Source organism: Musa acuminata, chromosome BXJ3-9 (genome assembly GCF_036884655.1).
Source record: "Musa acuminata AAA Group cultivar baxijiao chromosome BXJ3-9, Cavendish_Baxijiao_AAA, whole genome shotgun sequence".
In the NCBI taxonomy this organism is placed as follows: Eukaryota; Viridiplantae; Streptophyta; class Magnoliopsida; order Zingiberales; family Musaceae; genus Musa; species Musa acuminata.
The window spans coordinates 8,076,182-8,102,071 of NC_088357.1; the positions used below are offsets into that span (position 1 = coordinate 8,076,182).

At 40.3% G+C, this 25,890-nt stretch overlaps 4 protein-coding genes across 5 annotated transcripts; 3 read left to right on the plus strand and 1 right to left on the minus strand.

Moving 5' to 3' along the window:
- The first annotated feature begins 1,147 nt into the window (after positions 1-1,147).
- Positions 1,148-7,173, plus strand: LOC103997710 (AT-hook motif nuclear-localized protein 10). Its single transcript, XM_009419016.3, has 6 exons — positions 1,148-1,455; positions 1,805-2,647; positions 3,407-3,459; positions 4,617-4,748; positions 5,303-5,464; positions 6,656-7,173. The coding sequence occupies exons 2-6, from the start codon at positions 2,137-2,139 to the stop codon at positions 6,890-6,892; spliced, it is 1,095 nt and encodes a 364-aa protein (XP_009417291.1). The 5' UTR covers positions 1,148-1,455; positions 1,805-2,136; the 3' UTR covers positions 6,893-7,173.
- Positions 7,174-7,794: 621 nt separating this feature from the next.
- LOC135648813 (damage-control phosphatase At2g17340-like) lies at positions 7,795-16,282 on the plus strand. The gene is made up of 12 exons (XM_065166781.1): positions 7,795-8,189; positions 11,024-11,089; positions 11,810-11,876; positions 11,985-12,053; positions 12,141-12,281; positions 13,146-13,274; positions 14,021-14,107; positions 15,236-15,310; positions 15,388-15,465; positions 15,570-15,647; positions 15,726-15,788; positions 15,914-16,282. Exons 1-12 carry the CDS (start codon positions 8,020-8,022, stop codon positions 15,995-15,997), a joined length of 1,107 nt encoding a protein of 368 aa, XP_065022853.1. The 5' UTR covers positions 7,795-8,019; the 3' UTR covers positions 15,998-16,282.
- A 737-nt stretch (positions 16,283-17,019) lies between these two features.
- LOC103997712 (delta(12)-fatty-acid desaturase FAD2-like) lies at positions 17,020-19,010 on the minus strand. Of its 2 annotated transcripts, none has more exons than XM_018831246.2 (2): positions 18,869-19,010; positions 17,020-18,398 (listed from the first exon to the last, which is right to left on the minus strand). In XM_018831246.2, exons 1-2 carry the CDS (start codon positions 18,957-18,959, stop codon positions 17,212-17,214), a joined length of 1,278 nt encoding a protein of 425 aa, XP_018686791.2. In that variant the 5' UTR covers positions 18,960-19,010; the 3' UTR covers positions 17,020-17,211. The 2 variants fall into 2 exon arrangements, with proteins under 2 accessions (XP_018686791.2, XP_009417293.2); XM_009419018.3 differs by having other exon boundaries at positions 18,849-19,004.
- A 4,429-nt stretch (positions 19,011-23,439) lies between these two features.
- Positions 23,440-24,973, plus strand: LOC103997713 (uncharacterized). Its single transcript, XM_009419019.3, has one exon. It carries the CDS (start codon positions 23,704-23,706, stop codon positions 24,769-24,771), a length of 1,068 nt encoding a protein of 355 aa, XP_009417294.2. The 5' UTR covers positions 23,440-23,703; the 3' UTR covers positions 24,772-24,973.
- Positions 24,974-25,890: the final 917 nt, after the last annotated feature.

Genomic DNA, 25,890 nt, shown 5'->3' on the forward strand with positions numbered 1-25,890 from the left:
CTTTTGTATCTTCTCCCCCTCTTGCCGGATGTCGGCCAGAGACTTTTATATTATTGTACGAGGGTCAGTCGCACACAGGTTCAACATGACGGTTGATCCTCGGGGGACAAGACGGTACTGTGCGGTCGTTGTCCCGGGACGCGTGGGATGACGTCAAACGGCGTCGCCCCGAGCTTCTGGGACGGGACGTACTAAACAGTGCCTTGGTATATGTTCTGACTTAGCGTGTAGGGATGCTCCCCTTGCTGACCCGGTATTGGTACGGATTCTGACTTAGCGTGTGGGGGTGCTCCCCTTACCGTAGCACGACGTGAGATTGATTATGATGTGTCTTGGACCCAAAATATACCCTATCATTTTACATTAAGAGTAGGTTACGATGAGTTTGAGATAATAACTTAGTTTTCTTGTCTTTTTCCTTGTAAAAAGGAGGAAAAGGTCCTTGTATGAACACTCATGCATATGAGCGGAGATTAACTTGTTACACAGAGGCAAGCGTAGGGATCGTGATGGAAGAACCATAGAGCAATGAATATTCTTGACATCTTTATATTGTGTTAAAAAATAATTGTCTATAGTTTATAGTTGAGGTAGAAGATATCAACATGATTACATGTCAACATCAGAGGAGTGTGGATTGTACTTGCTCATCACATTCTAAAACATGTCAGATTGATTTGAGGTTTCCACAGTGCATACGTGTGGAACTATATTCCTGATATTTATCGTAATCATATTTTTGATTTGAGGTTTCCACAGTGCAAACATACGAGTGATGACAACTGAAAGCTTACAGATTGGAGAGTCAAATCGAACATCTCAGTAGTGGTTAGGCCAGAGAAATAAAACTGATATCGTCCTGCCGACCAAGTCTAAAATCAATAATTGCGTTGACCAGTACGACCACCGTGCGAGCCGACTCCAAAACGTTCTCATCGTTGCATTTGCGGTCTCGGCGGCAGCGGCTTCCGACCGGTCACTGACGGCGCAGGTTGCACTGCCGTGAGCGCTCGCCATTATTTGATCTCCGAGTCAACAGTGTCGAAGCCCGAAAAGTCAACGGTCAACGGCGTCCGTCGATTAGGCTTCAAATGAAAGAGGATGGAGAGAGGGGTGGGGGGTCCACCGATCCTGGGGGCGCACTCGGCTTAATTGGCGCTTTAAATAAATCGGCCCTTTTTCTAAAATGATGTTATCGTGTGAAAGCAGTTTGGGGTGGCTTTACTTGTCTTTTTCCTGCTTTTTCGTTTCCACCATTATTTTCCCCTAAAAAATAAAAAGTCCTTACCAATTCCACAGAAGAGAGAGAGGGAGGCTTCTGGAAATTTATAGAAAAAGGGGTTAAATTTGGGCACGGAGGGGTGCCGGAAATATTAGGGCACGATTTGGCCCCCTCTTTTTCTCTCATCTCAGCCTGTTGGTGAGGCTCTGGGAGCGGTCCGACATGGGATTAAGGTTTTTAGTTTCCGTATTTTCTTCTTTCTCTTTGGTAAAGCAACCGGCTTTCTTCCTAGTTTCCTCGATTTTTCGGTGGGCCTTTTTCTACGAAATTGGTGGTGAAATCGTGGTTTATATGGATAAATTGGGGAAAAAAAGGGAGGAATTTTTGAGGAGAGTTGGGTTTGAAAATTCATGGTTTATTAGCTGGATCGAGGGTAGTATTAGGGTGTTTTCTTCTCTTTTTTACTGCTTGTGCTTCTTTTTTTAGCCCAGTCTTGTTTCCTCTTTACTTTGTACAGTGGCTTGTGGCCTGATCCTGATGCCGTCGCTCTTTCTTCTTGTTTGTTTCTGCTGTAATACGCAGGGATAAAGATGGGACTTCGATGCTTAGGGTTTTTGAATAATTGTTGCCCGTCGGTACTGCTTTCGAGCTTGTTCGAGTGGGTTTCTGCAGTAAAAATTCAAACTTTCTACTGATTTATCTCCTGATCTCGTCGATGCTCGCTTAGTAGAGTAAACTTTCCAGACTGTTTTTGTTCAAGTTGTCTTGCAAATTTGCGCTATTTTAAGTTCCAAGGAGAATCTAGAGTTGTGATCTTACTTTGTGCTGTGCTTCCTGCGGAGTTCTCGGGGTTGTTCCACCGGTAGGGTTTGGGTTTTCCCGGTAATGGTGTTTTGAGCTTCCTCACCGTGGCCATGGAAGTGCGATCAGAACCAGGAATTATGCCTGCTAGGGAACCCTTTAGCTCCGGAATGCAGAAAAGTCCCGCGCAGGCTCCGCCAGCCATCCAGAGCATGAGATTGGCCTTTACACCGGACGGTACAGCGATCTACAAGCCAATAACCAGCACCTCTCCTCCTCCTCCTGCTCCTGCTCCTGCCCCTTACCAAGGAGGAGGCGGAGGGGGAGGGACCACTGGCAGCGGCGTCGAAGGTCCCTCTCCAATGATGGCTCCACATGGCCTAAATATCACCATGGGTGAGCCTGTGAAGCGGAAGCGAGGACGGCCGAGAAAGTACGGGCCCGATGGAACCATGGCTCTTGCTCTGATCCCTACATCGGCTGCTGCTTCAGGCGCACCGGGGGGCGGTGGATTCTCCCTTTCCCCTACTGGAACAACTAACAGAGCATCCTCGGCAGATCCTTCGAAGAAAGCAAGGGGCCGACCTCCTGGTTCTGGCAAGAAGCAGCAGATGGCTGCTCTAGGTAATCCCAGTTCTGTCTATGTATCTGTAGATCTGATGATCTTTTCCAATGGAGGAGGGTTCCACTGTTGCAACATGGTTTGCTTGGCCTTTTAATCATCTGGTGGTTCATATAGGTTTTACTTGTTTGGGATCTGGCTGTAAAACAAAGGCTTGATGGTATGGTGGGAATGAGAGATTATTTTGTCAGAGGCATAAATATAATGCTCTTTGACTCTGCTGGGGACTTCTGAGTTCTGGTAGATCTGACAGCCTGGAGAATGATCTGCTTGAAATTACTTTTGCACCCTTATTTGTTTTTTTTAAATGTCTGTTGAGATTTGAGGAATTCAAGAATCATTTGTTATTTGTTTGATGTTAAGTGTATCATCTGCTTTTCTACAGTTTCAAAGTTTAAACTTTTATGATAATTTGTAAATTAAATTGCTAAGTTAGTGCATGCTACACTGATGGAATTCAACTTGATTTTTTTAATTTAATTTTCTTGACAAAAAACTTCGTTTTTCTTATGTGTTTTCTTTTTTAAAAAAATTGCTGTGTTCATATTATACTTACTGTATTTACCAAGTATTGGATATTCATCATCACAGGCACCTTTGTGGATTCTTAAAATGAGACTTTATCTTAAAGTCCATGGAATATGAGGTTAATTTTATATGCTTGATTGGCCATTTTAATAACCTTTTTAATTTAATTTATTATTGATATTTGTAACTCTACATTTCTATAAATTAGCCTGATGTAGAGAATAAACTTTCAGGATCAGCAGGGATTGGATTTACTCCTCATGTTATCACAGTGAAGACTGGAGAGGTATTCATTTATATTTGTTGCATAATGAGACCTACATCGGTGATGTGGGTGATGCTGCTAAATTTGTTTAATTTGAGTTAGAATGTGTTCTTCTGCTATAGTTAGTGTTTCTTGGGTGTCTCCGCAATGTTTGTTTAGATTTCCTTTTTGGTGCTTCTAGTAATACTCAGAATCAAGGAGAGCTTATATTGTATCCAACTTGTTTCTGAAGTCCACTTTTTTATGCTTTATGAGTTATGAGCAACAAACACGAAATGCATTGATTCTCTGTTCTGGTCTCTGGTTCATATCTGCAGTGTGATGCCGAAGAGAATGGCAATTGTAGATATTTCAAATTTAATATCCTCTTCTGGTGCTATTTTACTGTTGGAAGTTTTTAGGAACAAGCTAATAAACTATATAAGGTTTCAAGTTTGCCTTATCCAATTAGGTTTACCTTACCATAGTCTACTTCACTAGTTGCCAGTGTAACTGTCTTATTTATTCGCTATTGCGTTTGTTCACATATGATTTTTATTGTTTTTATGAGGTTGTCTGGCTTTCCACACACACACACACACACACACATACATACAGTAAGTCTATTTACTCAATCACTTACGTCTTCTTAATGTTACGATTTTTTAGTTAAATATTTCCATATATGAGATAGCATGTTGATCTAATTTCTGGCTGAATTACTATTTGTTAATTGTTGATTTCTTCCATTGAATAGCCGCAGGTGCTTTTAGCCTTTAGTACATTGAAAATTTTGAAACAGTTAATATTTTAATAAACTGAAAATCAACATAGGTGCTTGGAGATTTTTGCTTCGCATCAGCTGCCAATAACAGTTTTTGTGAATGACCAGAGCTGATGATCTGACAGTCACTTAGAATCATCTGGCAGCTCTTGGTTGTTAATTATGTTGTAAATTATCTATGTCCTTTGAGCGAGTGGGTCCTGGATGCACTTGATTAGAAAATACATACATTTGGTCAGTACTTTTGGCGCATCTCTTTCTATCAGATCTAATTTGCCTTCTCTTCAATCACTTGATGAATGACTTAGTACAAACTTCTGGTGGACCAATAGGTCCTTTTACAATATAAAACTATTTTGATATGTTAAGTTTCACAACACAAATTTGATGATAAAAATTTGTTCTATGTTTTCAGGATGTATCTTCAAAAATTATGTCATTTTCTCAGCATGGTCCACGTGCTGTTTGCATTCTTTCTGCAAATGGTGCAATATCTAATGTAACACTTCGTCAAGCAGCAACTTCTGGTGGAACTGTAACTTATGAGGTCTGCGCTTGAAACTGACATATTGACAGATTCAGCTTCTTGCAGGAACTGTTTGTATGGACTGCAAGTTATTAAATCTTGTTTCATTTGATTATAGTGTTAATTTTGCTGCTTGATCAGTTTGTACAATTGCATGATTCTTGGCGTATATCGTGGGTAATTCTTGTCATTGTTTACAGCTTTGGTTTGCACAAACAGCTAAGACTTGCTGTTGATAGTCTTAAAACTTGGCATTGGCTGAACCTATTTGCCATATTGTTAACCAGGGTAGATGGTGAGCAGATAGACCTTTTAAAATAATTATTTGGTGAGCTTTGACTTTATGGACTTATCCAGTTTCAAAGGCATGATTATCATTTTATATCAAGAAAGATATGATTACCATATATTGAAACACATTCCTATATAGCATGGGCTGTCTGGTATAAATGTCTGATTACATAAACTAGACAATTTATGATTGGTCTTTCTCAATCGTCTCCCTTTGCCTAACATTTTCTTTCCGAGTATATTAATCTGTAATGCCATCATAGTTTTATAATTTCCATGTGCAGGGACGGTTTGAGATATTGTCATTGTCGGGCTCATTTCTGCTTTCAGAGAGTGGTGGTCAGCGTAGCCGAACAGGTGGATTGAGTGTTTCACTTGCCGGTCCCGATGGGCGCGTGTTGGGCGGGGGAGTGGCAGGACTGTTGACTGCAGCATCACCTGTCCAGGTCTCTCTTTTTGTGACATGAGACATCCTTAGGCTAATATTATACTGTGCTTCAGCCTAATTTCTTTGCAACAATACTATGCAAATATGTTTACAGGTTTTGTGTAAGTTTTGTTAGTACATGCTTGTGTCTTCATCTAAGGCATTCTCACCCGAGCCATATACTGGTGAAATATGCTTGGTGCCTATGGATCCCACACACTACCATTTTGTCCTTATTTAGATGATTTTGGTCATGGGATAGAGTTATCTTCATGACTGCTTTGTTCCTACAGATATACATGGAATCAGCATTGTTTCTAGTCTTTTTTATCCAATAGTTTCTTCTTCTCATTTCAATTTGCATGGAATCCCCCAAGCATGGTTTTTTCTTTTTCTTTTTCCTCTCTCTTTTTCCCTCTCCCTTTTCCTTTTCGAGTATCAAACCTCAAAACATATTACTTTACCCTTGAGTTCTTAGGTTTATTGGGAAGGGTTCTATGTAAAGTTTGGTTCTTGGTTACGAAATTGCTACATTCATGTTACTACTCGGATCTTATTGTGACTGTAGACCTAATGTGGACTTGCATAATAAAATTATGCAGTAATCTTTCTTATAGTGAAAAGATATAATATCGATCGCCTTCTTGTTGTACACTAAATAGATTTTTCCTAGCCTCATCCCTGAACTATTTTAAGTTGTGTGTTCATTAGCATCTTGTGGAACAAGCCATCTGGCACCCCTGTTGATGTCAGTCATGAGGTGATAAGTGTGATGGGCCCTCTGCCCTTTGTTAGACCCGCAGCTGAGTGCGAATTGTCAACCCTGGGTTCCATTTGTTGTAACTTATTAATTGTGACATGATATAAGTATCCAAGCCTTAGTGGAAGGTTAAGTGAAGCATCTGTTCATGTTCACCTGACAGCAGGTGAAGATGCCACCTAGCTTTACTAAATTGACCTGCAATGTGATTCATCTTCTCCACAAGATTTTTATGCTCCTGTATCTTATCAGATAGTTGTGCTATGCTGTTTGAATGAGAAGCATCCTAGTTCCAAATTATACAAGTGATGTAGCAGTATGTTTATATGGTTTAAAGCGGATATAGAGTCAGAAGCCAGAAGGACCAAGTTTGCTTGTGTATCAGTGCCTGTATTTTACAGTAAAGAGGGCTTTTATAAATAACTGGTAACAGTTGGTTTGTCTCTGCAGGTGGTTGTGGGGAGCTTCATTGCCGGTAAAAAAGAACCGAAACAGGTCAATAATCCCTTGGAACCGATGTCGGCCCCTGGAAAGCTTGCACCTGTTCCAGCACCAGCCCCCAGCAGCCCAACCTCACGGGGCACCTTGAGCGAATCCTCCGGTGGGCCTGGGAGTCCGCTCAACCAGAGTATGGGAACATGCAATAACAACAACCAGCAAGGGTTGTCTAACATGCCATGGAAATAACTTATGCTATCATTACTGTGTGTTTGTAATTGTATTTGAATCTTGTTTAGGGGTAGTTCCTAGCGACTGCGGAAACAAACTGTTGTGTGTTTCTTCTCCCTGCGGTAGGTTATTTTAGTTGTGGTGTTTAGCTTAGAGACAAGAGTTTATATGTTTCAAGGATTCTTCAGCACCTGTTTGGACCTTCCTGTAATGCTTGTACCATTATTACTGACGTCCCAAGATGTTGTAGATTATTATTTTGCTTACGAGCCAATCTGGTTGCATATCCTCCTTTGAAATCTGTGTTTTTCCATGATCATACTGTTGACATCTCCGGAGCTTATGTTTTAGCTTGGCTCATGTATTGCTGGCCGCTTTGTTGGGGAAAAAAAATAATAGGAAGGTTGGTGGGGGTTTTACGTACCCCAATAGAACAGTAATCATCTTTAATGAGATTGGATAGTTTTAATGTGAATAATCATCCATCAAATCATTGATAAAAAGTACTTTAGGTTCAATTAATGATAGTTGATCTATATCATCATCATAAGTCAATTCAAATCTGTCCCTACTTACATTGAGATTTAATTAGAGGTTTACAATCAACGTTAATTAGATTGTTTTTCTCAGTTACTTTTACTCACTTTTTTATTTACTGTTAATTCGCGTTAGAAAAGGTTTTAAATCTCATAAATTATTGACGATACTGTGTGCTGGTAATGATTTTAATAGAACAATGCGAAGAAAACGTTGCAAGGATATATATATATATATATATATATATATATATATATATATATATATATATATATATATATATATATATATTTCAAGAAATTAAAATAAACTATAACATATATGGATCGCAAATCTTATTATATGGTGAAATCCAATAATAGATAAATAATTGTAAATACGTTAACCGAGGGCCGTCTCTTTGGCCCGCTCCGTGCTTTCGCCGCCAGCGTCATAAGAGCCCGACGGAGGAAAAGGAAATCCCCCTACTTCGCGTTGCGACTTCCATTCCGTTCTCTCAGATTTCCAATTAAGTTGTTCGCTTCCTCTTGGAGCCGCCGGAGCTCCATCGAGGGGGGAAGCAGCACGAGTCCAAACCCTCGTCGCGTTAGCGGAGAAACAGGGAAGGCATGGAGAGCTCCTCACCGACGGTGCCGTTTCCGCTCCTCCAAACCCCGATCGAATCCAAATACAGAGTCTGTACGATCCCTTACCGCTTTCCCTCTGACAATCCCCGCAAGGCCACGCCCGTGGAGATCCAGTGGATCGATCTCTTCTTGAACTCCGTCCCCTCCTTTAGGTCCGCATTTCTTGCTTTTCCTTTTGATCCGTGGTCTCTTGATCTTTACAATCTTGGGAATGAATGTGGACGGGGTGATATTCTCCATCAAGGCGTCGATTGTTGTGCTTTTCTTGATGATGTTTTAGGGTTGATGATAGTTATGTGATGCTTATTTCTCATGCTAGTGTGGGAGTTGTTTGTTGTGGATTATGCTGGACCTACTTGGCTACTAAAGCTCGGGAAATTAGAAGTCTACTGCTAGATGAGAAACGAAACTAAATAATATGATCGGGAACTGTGTTGTTTGTATAGTAGTGACATCTGAGGGCATTAAAAAATAAACAGAACAACCAAAGCTAGTAACTGGGAAACCTCTATTTGCTTTTCCTGTGATGGAGGTCTTGGTTAATCCTCTTCTCATACGTACATAACCTATTTAGTTGTTAGCTAATTACAATTTTTGAAGGAAGAGAGAGAACACAAATAGAACATAATTAATATGTATATGCCCACCAACCTAGAATTCTCTCTATTTCTCTATCAGAATAGTTACTTTCTTTTGATTCGGTATCTATTGTAGCTTGAGATGCCACACGCTGTTTTAACTATAGTATGACTCCTGAAGGAGAATAAAATCATTCACAATTTCATTTAACCCTTCATATGAGCCCCTTTCTTTTGGATGAATTTCTGCCCTTATTGGATTATTTCCCTTAGAAAAAGGGCTGCTGCATAGAGATAAGAATGTAACACTTAAATAGCTACTAATCTTCCTCTATTTGGAAGCCTGAGAAAATTCTTATTACAGATCTAAAGATAATAAAGATAGCTTCCAAGGAATCTTAGAAAAATGAAAAAAACAACCTGGACTTAGTTTGGCTGAAATCTTGAGATATTTTAAATTTAAAGTTGACCTTTGGGTGCATCAAGTCTCTTCTGTGTGCACATATCTCACCATGATCATCCAGTCAATGTCCATAAGTTCGCTAAGTTGGTGGATACTCGACGTATAATATTGTAACCAGGAGAACCCAAGCCAAACATGAAAATTTGGGGTTTGTAGGTCTTGAAATTTGTCCAGCTCAGGAAAGCTCAAATTTTTTACTCAGGTATGTTTGGTTTGAGGGGTTGTGCTACCCAACCCAGCTTGACCCAGTTTGTACTTATGTAAAGATAAACATACGTGGCACAAAACTTTAAATTAGCCAACTGATTGTCTATTACCATTGCTGCCTTCAAACATTTCGTTCCTCATTTCATCTCTCTACATTTCTTCCTATTCATATCAAGTCGTTTTGTATCACTATTGCAAGATTTTATGCTTCCATTAGTGTACCATGCCTCCACTTAACTTTGACAATTGGCATGTTCAAGTCCGCCAGCGATGGTCCAACTAGAGATTTTATGCTTAGAGTGCATTCTCTCTCCTCCTATTCCTCTTATTGTGTTCTCCCTGAGGTTCTTATTTCTGATCTACTGTCCAGCATGCACGGATTCAGCATTGACTGAAGAGACTCTTTTATTCGACCCTTTGAATTTAAGATATTTTGATGACACTTCTTTTGCAACCAAAAACACATTTCATGTCGGTGTCTTATTTCCCATGTAGATTGACCAATTTGGTCATTTTAATAATGGATCACTTCACATGTGTTGTTGTGATCATGCAGTTCAGAAAACACACCATTATTTATGAGCTCAACCTGATCAGCGAGGATTGAGGTGGACAGTGATACTTGATGGCTGCTGAATATATTCTTTCGGCAGAGATGCTAATTGATTAGAAAGAGGTGGAGATAGAGGTATGGGTAGAAATAGGAGATAAATTAAAAAAACAAAAGGCTATGCGTCCAAAAGAAGAAAAAGTAAGTATAAAAAAATAAAGTACTGTAGATGATGTAGGATTGTTTTATAAATCGCAACTTTAACAACTTGAATAGAAGAAGGGAGTTATAGTTGAACATTGAAATAGATAATGAAATTATCAAATGTAGAAAAAAACTATGATGTTATGGATCTATTATTCAAAAAGATCAGGACACTGGAAAGAAATATTTTTTATCTGATTGAAGTGACGATTAATGTAGAGAGACGGGTATAACAAATTCTGTATGAAGATAAAACAAACAATAATGGTGCACTACTGCCAGCATGCGTGAAAAATCCTATGAATGCACTGGTCAAGCGAGGCAAGGGATAGAGGAATACCAAAGAAGACTTAAAAGTAATACTTGCCAAGTAATTAATTATCTACAGTCAATGGTGCAGTTTAGTGCCAGGAAAGGATCAGACTAGCCTACCTCAAATAGTTGGACAAATGGCTTGTTTTTGACACCATGACTAACTAACCGAGAGAAAATTGATTGCCTTTGGGTAATTTGTTGAATTCATTTTGGGTAATTTGTCATTGACTTTAAAATTGATTGCCTTAGACATGTAGTTTATCTGCTGAATAAGTTATCTCTTTTCTTTTTTTGATTCTTGGAATGTCTTCAGATAATCATTTATGTAGAAAAATCTAGCAGGATGATCATGTGTTGGGATAATATTCACTTCATAATGAAGGCAGTTTGATATGTAACAGCACTTGGTGCCTCTTTTCCTTTCAGTATGGTTTGGATTTTGTTAGATGGTCCAAATTGTAACATTCATCTACATAACTGATTTGCTTATAAAGTTTAAGATCAGTGTATTTGAAGCTTATAATTGCTCATATTCTCTAATAGTCCTAGAATGAACTAGTTTGACTTGCTTCTGTCCTGGTTTTAGTTTGTTTATCATGTAGTTTTATTACTAGTTCATCTTGTTAAACCCTTTTGCTGATTATAATGGCCATATTGGTTTTTATGCAGGCAACGAGCAGAGAATGACCCTACGGTTGTTGATGCCCCTATTAAAGCTGAAAAGTTTGCTCAGAGGTAAGTCTTTGTCATTTGAATCATCATTGTCCTTGTATGTTATCAAGTTATATTCTTTTGTGATGCGCTAAATTTGCTTTTGGAATGTTTTCGATATTTTGCTAATTAATTACATATCATTGAAGCTGCCTAAAAGCTTCTGTTATTATTGTTCGTTTAAAAGAAATTATAAACCATCTATGGCATGTTTAGACTGTTTCATTTTCTTCTTAAACTGTTCTATGTAAAACAGCTTTAACATGTGGCACTCATGTTAGTTCTGGAAATAATGCTAGCCTTAAAGATGTATATAGCTTTGTTTAGTCATGAGGCACAGCAATGCACAAATCTGTAATCATATCTCAAATGTAGCACAGAAACTTCACAAATGTGATCTCAGTTGTGCTGCCTCTTGTGTGTGTATTCCTGCTTTGAATTCATTCCAAAAACAAAAACAAAAAGAATGATGGCTAAAGACTGATCTGTTTGACATGGCTGTGGGTTTGAGAGCTAACATGTTTTTATGTTTGGTTTAGCTGTTTGATCATGGATTAGCTTGCTATACTATGCACATAGTATTTTGATGACAAATAATTCAAACTGAATAGTTGGAATGCTGAAATATTCTCTGATGACTGTATGTCCTGTTTGTCTAGATCTTGGTTTCAGGTGTTCTATCTGAGGATGCAATTCAAATATAAGCATACCTAATCTACTTTGCCTCTTTTTCTTCTGCACTAGATATACAGCTATGCTTGAGGACATGAAGAAAAATCCTGAAAGCAATGGTGGGCCACCAGATTGTGTTGTAAGCTTGCTTTTGCTATATTTACTCTCATGATTTTTTCAATTTACAATTAGAATGTGGTTTAGTAAAGAATCAGTTCAGGTCTCATGCTTTTGAGGACGATTTTAGCTTCTTTGCAGGCTCCGTGAACAGGTACTTAGAGAATTGGGATTTAGAGATATTTTCAAGAAGGTTAAGGTAAATGCAAATTCTTAAACTTCTTGAATTTGATTCTTTGTTTATTTAGAATTATGATATTAAATTCAAGCAATCTGTTTTAAACAGGATGAAGAGAATGCTAAAGCTATCTCACTTTTTGAGGGTGTTGTCCGACTTAATGACGCTATTGAAGATGATAGTAAACGAGTGGAAAACTTGATTAGGGGAATTTTGGCGGGTAACATTTTTGATCTGGGATCTGCTCAGGTACATTATACATTGGATGGCAGTTAACAAGGTTGTGCATCACTTTCATAGTCACATATCTTTGTAAATTTATTTATATTTGATTTACATAATTAGCAAGGGAAAGTGAGAATATATTATATTGGTCTGGTTTGCTTATAATCCTTTGGTTCCCTCTGCATCTATTAGGTTGAGATTTAAGTTTCTGAAGGAACAGTTCAGGTTGATAATGTGTAACCTGGCAACCTACACATAATCCTATTCATCATATCTAAAGTTTAAAATTTGAATTTTTCAACACTTGAACATGTTCACTAGGCTACATCAATTCCACTTTTTTGGACAAAAGGTCTCTCTCTCGTTCTTGTTCACAATGACTAATCACACATCTGGTATGCCTTCAGCAAGAATCATTCAGACATTAATTATATAAAATTACCAACTTTGTCTGTGGTAGGTAATCCAAGTTTTAGTTTGCTGAGCCTTTGTGCAACTGAATTATTATAGCCTACCAACACTAGAGGCATGATTTCTCCGACACTAACAGTGATTCTACAGCTGAAGATAAATTAAACTCTACATGAGTGGTGTTTCTCGTCTTATGATCTTGATCTCTGTGCTATAGAGAAATAACGTCTTACATGTTGTGACTCTCTGATCTCGATAACTATTAGCTATGCACTAAGCTGGCATCTTGTGTGTGTGGATCAGTGATCTTTTCCTATCTAGTACTGAAGTGTGTAAAATTAACAAATTTTATCTTCTCAAGCAGAAGATATTATGGTATGTCTCATCAATTAATTATGAAAAGAGAGTGGTTGCATTTTTTCTTTCCAAGTATAATTAGTTTTCTTTTTTTATATATATATTTTTTCATTCTTGAAGCTAGCAGAGGTGTTTGCAAAGGATGGCATGTCCTTCTTGGCTAGTTGTCAAAATCTTGTTTCTCGACCTTGGGTTATTGATGACTTGGACAATTTTAAAATGAAATGGACTACGAAGACTTGGAAGAAGGTAATATTTTCCCTTTTTTTGGCTAATGTTTCCCTTTGCATTCCTTTGGTGAACATAAGAAGGTAAGATTTCCCCCTTTTAGCTAAAGTCTCCCTTTACATTCCTTTGGTGAATATAACATGTAGTATGGTAATGACAAAAAAATTCAAAAGGTCAAAACTTATATTATTTTTTAGTTCAGTGTTGATTATTTCCAAGTAAGAAGATTGTAATTAGCCTATGCCTACTTATCTTTTACTTCTATTTTATATGACCGCAAGCTGTTCAAGAAATTTCTAGGAGTAAGCAGAACTGAGCATCCTGTCCTCATTGTCTTCTAAATTAACTTGGTGAAATATTTACATCTGAGTTCATATGATCTCCTATATTCTTTTGACTTCAAAATCTCACTATGCACCACAATTCTTGGTGCAATAATTAGTGCTTCTGTTACAAATGTGGAGACTTTTGACTCCTACATGGGAACTCAACATTTTATGCTTTCTCTCCTCTTCAGTCTTCAGTATATCCATAGTGCATATTTGCAGCATTATCTTGATATTTTGCTCTTCTTACGATACCATGAAAGAGCAGCCTGTGTATGGAGTTCTCACTTCATGCTTGTTTGTGCTTTTGTGGTCCTTTGTCAAACGGTATCCTACTTGTTAATTACTTGACTTACCAGTCAGAGAAACTATCCTTGTTACTGGCTGTTATTTTTTGTGATAATTCTGGACTCACCAGCCAGAGAAACATATTTTTCACAGGCTGTTATCTTTGTTGATAACTCTGGTGCTGATATCATTTTGGGTGTATTGCCATTTGCAAGAGAGTTACTTCGACGTGGTACAACGGTATATCTTGTTTTGTTCGGCAATGTATTTACGATCTGTAGTTAAATCTTTTTATTTTTTGTAAGCTGAATTCAGCAAATCTCTTTTTGTCATCCCACTGTTTAGATTATGATGTCTGCATGTAGTTCACACTTGTCTGTGCGGTTCTGCTGTAGTGGTAGTTGAGCCATTTGAGAGGAATTTGTTTGCCATTTTTTTCCAGCTGTTCCATATTCACTAGGTAACAGTTTTTGCACTATATGCAGGCATCACTATCTTCTTCCATGATTTTCCTGTACATGTATACTGGAAAATGATGCATGGAAAAATATGATCTATAAAATATGTTGAATATATATAAGCAACAAATGTTGCATGGCAATATGCATTAGCAAATCCACGCATGGATTGGTTCAGCTGGAGGGAAGTCCTCTTCCTGGCTATCGATTAGTCATGTTTGGACATTTATTTTTGATTGGCATTACTTTGAAAAAATATTAGCGTATTTCACATATAAATATTTCACTATTTTCATTATATTTATGTAGTAGAATCAATCATGCAAGTTATTCCTTGCATGTTTGAATAGAGCTATATCCTTGTATTCAACATATTTTATAAACCTTGTCAAAGCAACAAAAGTATGGACTACGGGGTACCAGAAAAAAAGTGACAATCAGTTATATGTTAATTATGAGGGTGATTTGCTTTATTATGAATCTGAATGAGTTTAAATCATTGTCAGCAAAAAATATCACAAGCATGATGTTGTGAGATTGTGCCTAGGAAAGAAAAAATAGCTGGTCTTTGAGACCAATTCAGCATTGTCTATAGAGATAAGAGTAACTGGAAACAAGGCCATGGGTAAAGATTGTACTGTTTGCGGTTAGATCTGAGGAACAACCTGGTTCTTGCTGTTAGATTTTATACTTTGGCTTTTAGATGTCCAACATAATTAGAGATTAAGAGATTGCCTGTCTGTCAATTTTTCTGCTGTCTAATTAAAATGAACTTGAATGAATTTTGTGTTACTGCTTCTTTTCAAGGTTTTATTTATCAAATATACAATTTGAATTTTCCTTCTCAGATTTTCACAAAGAATCCTTTATGTGGTCATCTTCCTGATGCCGGTTTCTTTTGTTTGCTCAGGTAGTTCTAGCAGCTAATGACTTGCCTTCAATCAATGATGTTACATACCCTGAATTGGTTGAGATTATTTCAAAGGTGATAGAGAGGATTGCTTGACTCATCTTGTTTCTATGAGTGGATTGATTCTGATATTTATATTCACTGTTTAACAGCTGAAGGATGAAAATGGGCAACTCATGGGAGTGGATGCTTCTGGCCTTCTCATTGCCAATTCTGGTAATGATTTACCGGTAAGATGGTGAAAACATTGCACCTCTTGGTTTATTTCTAAGGAAAATAGCCATTGTCTAGGAGGTAATCATATTGTTTGATATGGAGTTGTATTGTTCTTCAGGTTATTGACCTTAGCAATGTATCACCAGATCTGGCATACCTTGCAAGTGATGCGGACCTAGTCATATTGGAGGGAATGGTAAGCTGTCTTTCGGATGTACAACAAATGTGAAATATAGCATCTCTACTCTATTTTCCTTTTCTTTTCAATTTTCAGGGAAGGGCGATAGAGACAAACCTGTATGCTCAACTGAAGTGTGATTCCATCAAGATTGGAATGGTATTATTAATTAACCCTTTTGCATTTATTCTCATTCATATTCTGAGATCCCATGCTTTTCTCTATTAAGGTTATTAGCTTGAATACAGTTGATGGCAGTGACTGGGCCTTTTTAACTTTGGCAGGTGAAGCACCCAGAGGTTGCTCAGTTCTTGGGAGGAAGGCTTTATGATTGCGTATTCAAGTATCATGAAGTTTTAAATTATTGAGGCATCTGAATTCTTTGGTTCAATTTTCTCATAACCTACACTATTTGTCATCCATGACACAGTAAGACCACCATACCCAAGGAGTAGCAGCTAAGAAAATGAAGTACTTTGCAGTTAATGGAATAAAAAAAAGTATGAAACAGTTTCCTCTGTTATTGCCCCCACTTAAAATATTTCGAGGATGGAGAAATTTCATAGAAATCATTCATGTGTTCATGTATTTCGTAAAATTGACGATATATATCAAAGGTGATATGATATAGTGACTAGTAGTTTTTCATTTTATTCGTGCGATGTGCATTTTGCCTTTTGTTGTTTCTTTTTGTCTTGATTGCTTGCCCCTCCAGGCATGTGAACCACCAGTTACATGATAATGAAGATGGAACAATTTCCTTTTGCTATCTAACTAATTTTTTCATCAGGTGCGATGCAATATGTATATGTATATGTATATGTATATGTATATGTATATGTATGTGTATGTATATATATATATATATATATATATATATATATATATATATATATATATATATATATATATATATATATATATATATGTGATCGCTGTCAGCAATAAAACAGCATAAGGGACCATCGACTACTTAATTCTTTTGTTTGTGATAGGTGACCAACTATTCCAAGAATTGTAGTACGGTCTCTCACACTGTCATCAAGAGCCCCCTCAGTGGTGACCTGCCACCAGTGCCTTCTCTCTCTGTCTCTCTCTCTCTCTCTCTCTTCATGTAGCACCGCAACCAGAACACGAACAAATTCTGGGCCAACGTCGCCAGAGCTCGATGCCAACCTATAGGGAGGACCACAAGTGCAGTAAATATGACGACGATGAAGATAGGTAGGCTTAGTGCACGTCAACCATGTGGTGGGTGTTTAACTAGACTTTTCCTTGTAGGTTGTACTTGCTTGCCCAACTAAGCTAATAGGTTAAGTACTCCAAATTACGACTACTTCACAAACCCCATCATCTACCTATCAATGATTTCTACTGTTCACTGCGCACGTCATGAATGCAAACCATTTTCGTACACGCTTCGAACATAGGCAATGCCGGCTGCAGTGATACGCTCATAAATTAGGCGTATCACTTGGAAAGATACATGGAAATTCCATATCAATCGCTAAATTAGCGACTAAGGAGGAAGCAAAGGTAAACACGACAACCTAGCCATCTTCTCCCGAGCAGAGCCGTCGACTTAGAACTCGTTCCGATACCACAGCACGCCCTTCTGCTTACTATCCTCGTCCGGTTCCACGTATATGCACTCCCGCACCTCCCTCCACATGGCCTTCAAAAGCGGCGTGTCGTCGGACTGGTAGTACTCGCCCAGAAGCGGCTTGATGACCTTGGTCGCCTCCATGGCGTGGTAGTGTGGCATGGTGGAGAAGAGATGGTGGGCGACGTGGGTGTCCGTGATGTTGTGGAACACCTTGTTGAGTACCCCGTAGTCCCTGTCCACCGTCGCCAGCGCACCCCGGAGCCAGTCCCACTCGCTCGAGTCGTAGTGGGGCAGCGACGGGTGCGTGTGCTGCAGGTAGGTGATGATGACCAGCCAGGCGTTCACGATCAGGAGCGGCACGCCGTACACCCGGACCAGCCACCAGAAACCGTAGCTGGCGGCGACGCGGTAGAGGACGAAGGAGGCCGCCACGATGCCGGCATCGGAGATGAAGATCTGGCCCCGCTCGCGGTCCGAGTAGATGGGCCCGTAGGGGTCGAAGTGGCAGGCGAAGCGAGGGTAGGCACGACCGGAGACGTTGAAGGCAAGGTACAGCGGCCAGCCGAGGGAAAGGGTGATAGCCAGGGTGAGGACGCGGCCGGGGAGGTTGTTGAGGTACTTGGTGAACCACGAGAGGGCGGACTTGGGCTTCGGGACGAAGACCTCGTCGCGCTCAATGGAGCCGGTGTTGGAGTGGTGGCGCCGGTGGCTGTACTTCCAGGAGAAGTAGGGGACGAGGAGGGATGAGTGGAGGACGAGACCGACTACGTCGTCGAGGATGGAGTAGTCGGAGAAGGCGTGGTGGCCGCACTCGTGAGCGATGACCCAAACCCCGATGAGGATGCAGCCTTGGAGGACCCAGTAGAGGGGCCAGGCGGCGAGGGCGAGGCCGGACGGGAGCTTCGGCATGACGGCGACGGCGAAGTAAAGGAAGAGGGCCGCGAACAGCAGGTCGTGGACGAGGTAAGAGAAGGAGCGAAGGATGGAGCGCTCGAAGCAGTGAGGGGGAATCGCCTTTTTGATCTGCCCAAGGGTGAAGGCGGGCTTCTCAGTTGGCGATCGTTGGAGACCGTTGTCGCCGCAGCCATAGTGGAAGTGGAAGGGCTCCTCCTTCACCGTCATGCGTCCGCCTCCTCCTCCTCCTCCTGCTGCTATGGGCTCACCTGCGACGCAGTCATCCGTATACCTCCTTTGTTAAAGGGAGAATCGAATAAATGCTGCCAGCTCGAAATAGATGCCATGAAGCTGGAAATTGCCTCGCAAATCAAAAGGCTTCCTCCTCTTCTACTTAAATCTAGTGAAAACAACAGAAACAAAGGACGTGCACATCTAATCAATTGAAGCGGATCACGCAATCTTACTCCCGGTTGGGTACATTAATTTCAATAAGAGGATAAATATCGTTTCCTCCGTCTCCAAACTAAAAGCTAGAAGACACTGTGCATGGAACGGAAGGGGTAAACAGTGTACGTCTTACGACGGCAAAAGACAATCTCAAACAGCGTCATCGAGATAGAGACCATATGAGCGAGACACAGAATCAACATTTCATTCATCTCAAGATCCAACAGAGGACACGAAATCTAACAGAGAAAACATTTGTTTTCATGTACCTGAGACGGGAACTACTTACTACTGATGAGGGTAATTCCCCTGTGCTTCAGCGTTCTCTGCCGCCCGAGGAGGAGAATACTACGCTCTCTCCGCGGCGCCTTTATAGGCATCTCCTCCGCCTCTTCCGCCCAATCCTTATGGAAAGAAACCACGCTGGCGTCTTATGGCAGCCGCTGCCTCCTTTATCGCTTCACGTCCCGTGTGGCGTCAATTCATTGGATACTCCGGCACGCTTCCTCGGACTCTCGATCCTCCAGATCATGACCGTCAGTTTCCCTGGGGATTCGACCAAGATCTGAAGGTCAAAAAACATACCGTGATTCGACGAAGTACCAGGAACACCCCCATCTCACCCACTGCTAGGCTAGCCCTACGAAGGATAGAATGATCATTTCCTCGCGGTGATCTCTTCCAGGCCCGCCCTGTGCATGAGGATCTGTTTCACGCTATGAACGATGCTGATTCATTTACTATTTATGATCTTTACCGTCTCGTGTCGCATCTCCCTCTCGTTCTGTGAGACGCTGGAGGACGAGCCGACTGAAGATAGTCTGCACAGCCCACAGTTTTGTTCTTAGTCACGGGGCAAACCAATGTCAGCTGGGGAACATGGCAGAAAAGCTCCACCAGGCGTAGTAGTCCTTTTGGTCCAGATCGTGTTACCGAGGGGCTGCTGCAGAAGATTTAAGCTACTTTAAGTACTAAGAGCATGGACTGTGGTGGATCACGTGAGATATAGTTTACACGATCGCTCTAATTCTAATAGATCGCCAACTAAATTCGCAATGTTATGTATCTAATCTTTGTCGTCATATTTAGATTCTGAGGCATAGGATTCTGCGAGCTACGCTTCCGGGCAGGCAGGCCGTATTGCCAAATCGACCAAGCTATTTACGTTCTACTTCACCAAAGATCAGCATGTTGTTGGGCGAGCATTGCCCCTGGAACAATGAATCGGAGGGTATGGTCGACAGCAGAAATGGCATGGAGAAACAAGAGGTTATAGAAACCTGTGAATGTGCTGCGAGAGTTTGCATGGCAACAAGTGAATGTGCTGCGACTTTTCCGGACCTTTACGACTTGGACTACTCTTCTCGTAGTTGGTATGCCATTCTCAGTTCTATTCCGTCATGAAAAAGACAGCAAAATTTGATGGCACAAAATGGGTTGTTCTCCAATCCCGTCCGATTCGCCTGCGCCTGTTTTGACCTTTTATATCCATCCTTATCAACAATGACTTGGTTATTGGCCTATTTCTTGTCGCTTGTTGTTTCTCACAGTAGCAAGCTTTCCTCGCAGTGCAATTCCCCTCTTCTCTCTCTCTCTCTCTCTCTCTCTCTCTCTCTCTTAACCCTACGTTTTGTGGTTGTCAACCTGGTGCATAAATGCATACTAGAAGCTTACCATTCTTCATCAAAGACTGCTAAATTCTTCGGAAGCCTGACGAAGTTTGGGTGGTGAACAGTGGTTGAGCACGTTCTTCATGCAATCGTAATTCTCAAAACAGCTGAATGCGCTCTCGCTCGTCGGAGAGTATTTAGGAGGAGCCCAAATTCTTCCAGAATGGGTAGGCGTCGTGATCAAAAGTGAAACTTTGGGGGTAGATCTCGATCCACGAAGCTTTACCCCTCTTGGGAGTTCATGCTACGATAGAAGATCGTTCCTCTCTGTTGTACGTCTCCGACTTGCAGCCATAAGTGCAAACGTCTCCCTCACAGATGAAGCTTCAGAACAGATTTGTGGATGCATGGTTGCCCCACGTAACTGTTTAGGGTGTTCTCAACTGTTAAGGTTGCTTCTGAATGAAACCTTCCTCCGATTACCTGACCAGTAGCACTCGCGTTGCGAAGTTGTATTCCTTCAGCTTCGCGGGGGTTTCCTGTTCCGGGAATTCAACAGCAACATTGACGAGCGAGCGAGCAACTCCAAAACACGCGTCGGGCTGGCAGATAAAAGCTGCCCTACAGATGCGTGACAAGCTCGTTGTGGGCAAGACTCTTAAGAAAGAAGGGATGTCCGTTTCACATCCCTTACCACCCACACCTACAACTCATGTGTGTTCAGTCACACAATAGTGTTAGGGGAAAGTTGACGTAGCCAACATCATGATATTAGTTGACATCTCCGACACCTTGTGTCATGTGCCTAACATCATGACACTATGTGGTTGACACTTGACCTCAGGTGCCCGATATCTTGATACTATGTGGTTGACATCTCATGTCATGTGGTCAATATGTTAATATTGGATGATTCCTCTTCGTTCCACCCTACTAATCAATTATCTTTCATCCACCCTGCCGATCAATTATCTTTCATCATGCACCGGCACTATATATCATAGCATGCGAAATGGCGACAATTACATTCGAGATCGGCATCCCCACATCTGATTATAATGGTTATATCAATCTACTATAAAAGAGGTTTAATAGGTGTGTGCATCCTAGTACGTAGACTTAAACTTGTTGACCAGTCTGACAAACTTGCTAACTTAGTATTAGAGGAAAAAATAATAAAATAGATCAACATATAAAAGAAATATTCGAGCGAAACGACGCAATAGAAGAGCCAACACATATCTCGAATGTGATTTTAAATCCTCAACCTTTGATAGGTCGATGGATGTCATATTCTGGATTTTTTTTTTTCTTTATAAGATCACAATATCGTTCCATAGGTACATCAAGAGTCGAATAAATAAACATCATTTTTATTAATATTCATAAATTAAAAATATTTATTATAATTAATTTATTCATCAAAATATAAGTTAAAATTAGTTATAGGTTTTATTCACTTTACCCGACGTTAGAAAAAGATCTACTTTGCATTGTAATTTAATCTACTACTACTGATAGGCTACTTTAAAAATAAAATATAAAACAAAAAATATTTCAATACCGTTAAGTAGAAACCATGTAAAGCATTTGTAAAATAAATAATATTCAAGAGTCAAACATTCTCACTAGTATATTCAAATATCCAAAGGAGCACTCCCCCAACAATTTATATATTTTTAATAACGTATAGAGACAAACCCATATCACACTCTCAATGATGAATGGAGTAATATCTCTCACCTACCAAATAATGACATATTCATCCCAATAACAAATAGAGTAACTATCCAATTATCATATTTTATGGTCCACTAATTCCCAAAAGAAATCATCCTACATGTCTTAACTAGGGAAACAAAAACATCTAAATATATCTTTTAAACATCATTAATGTCAAATAATATCAATTAAGTCTAAATTGATTTGAACAATAGTTCATTCAATCTAATTAAACTAGATTTTACTATAACATAAATCAATTTTTAATTCTCATTGAACTAATTTTAAACTACTATAAATTGGTATATTTTAGACTATATTAGGTTTAATTTAGGTTAAATAAACTTAAATAAATCAAATTTAGAATTATCATGAATTAATCTAAACTTATCAAATATGATTTGATTCAATTAATGCTTTGGGTCTAAATTAAATAAAGTAAACACAATGAGCTAGATTACATAGCAATAAGTTATGTGCACTACATATAACTATGTATTCACCATACCAAGTTAAGTGAACCCATAGCCTATGGATTGGCCATATGTATTGCACATGATTATTTATATTGGGCTAAGTTGAGTTATCTTTTGGACTAGAGCTTGACCTATGCTAAGCCTAGTCTACAAGGCTTGGCCTACGAATTGATTTCAGCCCAAAATACTAATCAATTCTCTTATTTTTGAATTATAGTACCATAGAATTATAATCAAAATATCTAATCATTAACATGGAGTCACTACAATATAATAAATAATAGTATATTAAAAATAAAATTACATAAAAAATAATATTTTTAACTAACTATTATATGAATCTAATATAAATCAAATATTACAACTAGAATGCAATTTTTTTTAGAAATTACATATAACATGAATAATTATAATATATTTTAATACTATAATAAAATTTTAAACAAATGAAGGAATATAAGAAGATTATAAAAACTATATATAGCATGGATACTTATAATATATTTTAATTCAAAAATAAAATTTTTAATCCTTAAAAGAATTATTTAAAAAAATAAGTATATCATAAATAATTATAAAATTATTTAATCTAAAAATAAAAAAATATTTATTTTTCATGAAAGGCAAAGAAATCTATCTCTAAGGAGGACAATTTTTTGTTTCTCTTACTGTTAGGTTTTGACGTAAAAAAAAAAAATCTCTCCCTTAAATAGGAGGAAGGTGAGTCCTCCACCTAAGATTATTATTTTTTAATTATTATATTTATTGAAATTTAATTTATTAATAAAAAATAATATAACTCAATTTGAAATGTTAAATATTTATTATTTTATTTTTATTAGCTAAAAAAATCATTATATTTAAATTTATTGATTTGATTACATGAGGCCGGTTGGGTTTTATGGATCATGGCGGCATCCACTTTATGTCACCATGGGTCCTCCTTCTATTCGGCCCAAACCGTAGATGCTGACGGGGAGTTTCGTTGTTAAGCGCTTCATACGGAAACCGTGACACACACACCTAAATTTCGCTTTTCTATTTCACAACTGCTCCCTCTGGCGTGAAACATCCAATTGAACTGCTAACCCGAGAAAAAACGCAAACCCTCCAACAAACGTCGTCGGGCGAAACGAAAAGAAATGTAATTCCAACCGTGCCCCCCTCGTCATTATGCTCCCTTCCCTCATTTGCCAAAACCCTAACCTCGATCACGAGCTGCGTGCTGTTCCTGCAATCGGCGACTAAATCGAAGCTTCGTAATAATAGAAGAAGCGGTGAATCATAGAGTCGAGTCGCCGTCATCGACCTTATCGATGAAGGCGTCCCTCAAGTTCCGGGAGGATCGCCAGCCCTTACTGCGGGCCAAGGTCCCCGTCAGCATCCTGGGCCTCCCATTCCTCTCTGGCCTCGCCGCCGCCCTCGACGATGTCCGCCACCTCCGCCTTGACCTCTCCACCGCTTTTGCCTCCGGCCCCTCCCTCCGCCTCTCCTACCGTCCGAACGACCCCGCCGCCCCCTTCTCTCTCGCTCTCAAGACCGGCCTCGGCCCCCTTGGCTCGCCTGCCATGGGAACCCCCTTCTCCATGGCCGCCGAGTTCGGCCTTCTCGCCCGCCCCGGCTCTGCCGGCCCCTCCTTCTCCATCCTCTTCAAGCCCCGCTTCGGGGACTTCGCTGTAAAGAAGACTGTCTCTTCCACCGCCGCCTCGGCAGCCGCTGCGGCTAAGTTCGACCCCCTCGGAGGCACGGAAGGCGACGGCTTGGTCAACGGCGCCGAGACCCCGATTGTGGGGTTCGGAGGAGAGAACCGGTTCCTTGCGAACGGCTTCGGAGATGGGATTCACGGGCTCGTCTCAGGTTTCGAGGTCAGCACGACTAGCGTCCTCCCCTTACGAAGCCACACCGCCGTCAAGTTCAAGTGGGGACTGAGAGCAACGCCAGAGCTCCGCACCGCATTCCATGATCCAGCGGCCGGGATCTCGTTCGCCAAGCTTCCCCTCCTCGTGATGAGCAAGATCTCGATCGAGCACGGGGCCAACGGCAGGGACGCTCCTGCGACCGAGAAGAAGGGCAGCGACGGCGAGTTGCTGGAGGAGCGTTCGTCCATGAGGCGGCAATTGGAGGCGCTGCAGGCGGAGAATGGGACACTGAGGAGGGCCGTAGAAGAGCTCCGTGCGGAGGTCGGCGGGTGGAAGGCGGCTTCGCCCGCTGCAAGCGGGGAAGACGACAGCAAGGGCAGGTCTAATTTTGCGGCGCCGGCCGGTAAAAGAGCTCGACGTGGCGATGAGAAGGCGCCAGAGCACCCCGCCAAAGCGGCGCCTGAGGACGTCAAGAAGGAGCTGAAGAAAGCTTTGGTGATGGGATCCACCGGTGGCGGTATCTAAGCCCGCCCCCTGGCGTTGGAAGGAGACTTGGATTTTGGGGTGTATTTTGTTTATAATAGCCCCTTGGTATTTCCTCCTCTTTCGTTTCTTGTTTTGTGTACATGATGACCGTGTTTGTAATGAAGTCGTGTTTTATGTAAATACTATTTTTGATAGGATAAGTATTTTAGATCAATCTAATCATATTAAATGGTGAATTATATGTCGCGCGAGTAAAACTACTTATCTGTTGTCCGTGTTAGAAGAAAGTGATTCGATCATTTATTGGTTCCCCGGCTACAATACGGTAGAAAGATACATCACCCACCCAGCTCTCTACCATCATTTTACTTCGAGATGAAGGTAGTAATTCAGCAAATCCAGGATCCCAAGAGAACAGAAAAGGAAAAATATTAAACAATGATGAAGCTAATTTATTAATTAGCTTATAGAAGATGAGTGATATCTTTTCTTTCTACAATATTCCATATCTAAAAGTTCAGAGTGCATTCCATCGACACTCCACCTCCTTTAACTAATAGGAGGCCGGAGAGCGGTGTTCCGTGCCGTAGAACCCTCTGGATTTTACCTGATGCGATCCAGAGGTGTAAAGCTGTCCTTTGAAGCGTTGGACTAGTGAAATAAAAGGCATCGAATAAAAGCATATCAGCAAGGAACTAATAAGGTTCTGCATACGCACCTGGCATTGGGCAAACACACATGTATGATAATTATTACTGAACTTACAACTCCAGCACTGTCAATAATATATGCGATTCGGCTTCTCTGTTTCCTGGAAGGCGCCCCAAAACTCACCATCTTTGAGGAAGTTGAATGCACGTGTTGAACAGCATGAGTTGCATGCACTTAAGTCGTTGAATGGTGCCGGATTTTAGTCATCAAGTTCTTTGGTTTTCCCTGGTCAAGCCTGATAACAACTAGAACTGATTCGATCGGTCCACGGCTGCAGAGCCGTCGGATCTAAAATACATGGTTGTCACACAAGATCGTGCGCCTAGTGTATCTATCATCGAGATGACCCGCATTATGGTCGGTATTGCTCATTTTCCACGTCGAATCATTTAACCAAGTATAGCTGGGGAAATCGCGCACTAATGTGCTCCGAATAAGTTGCTGCAT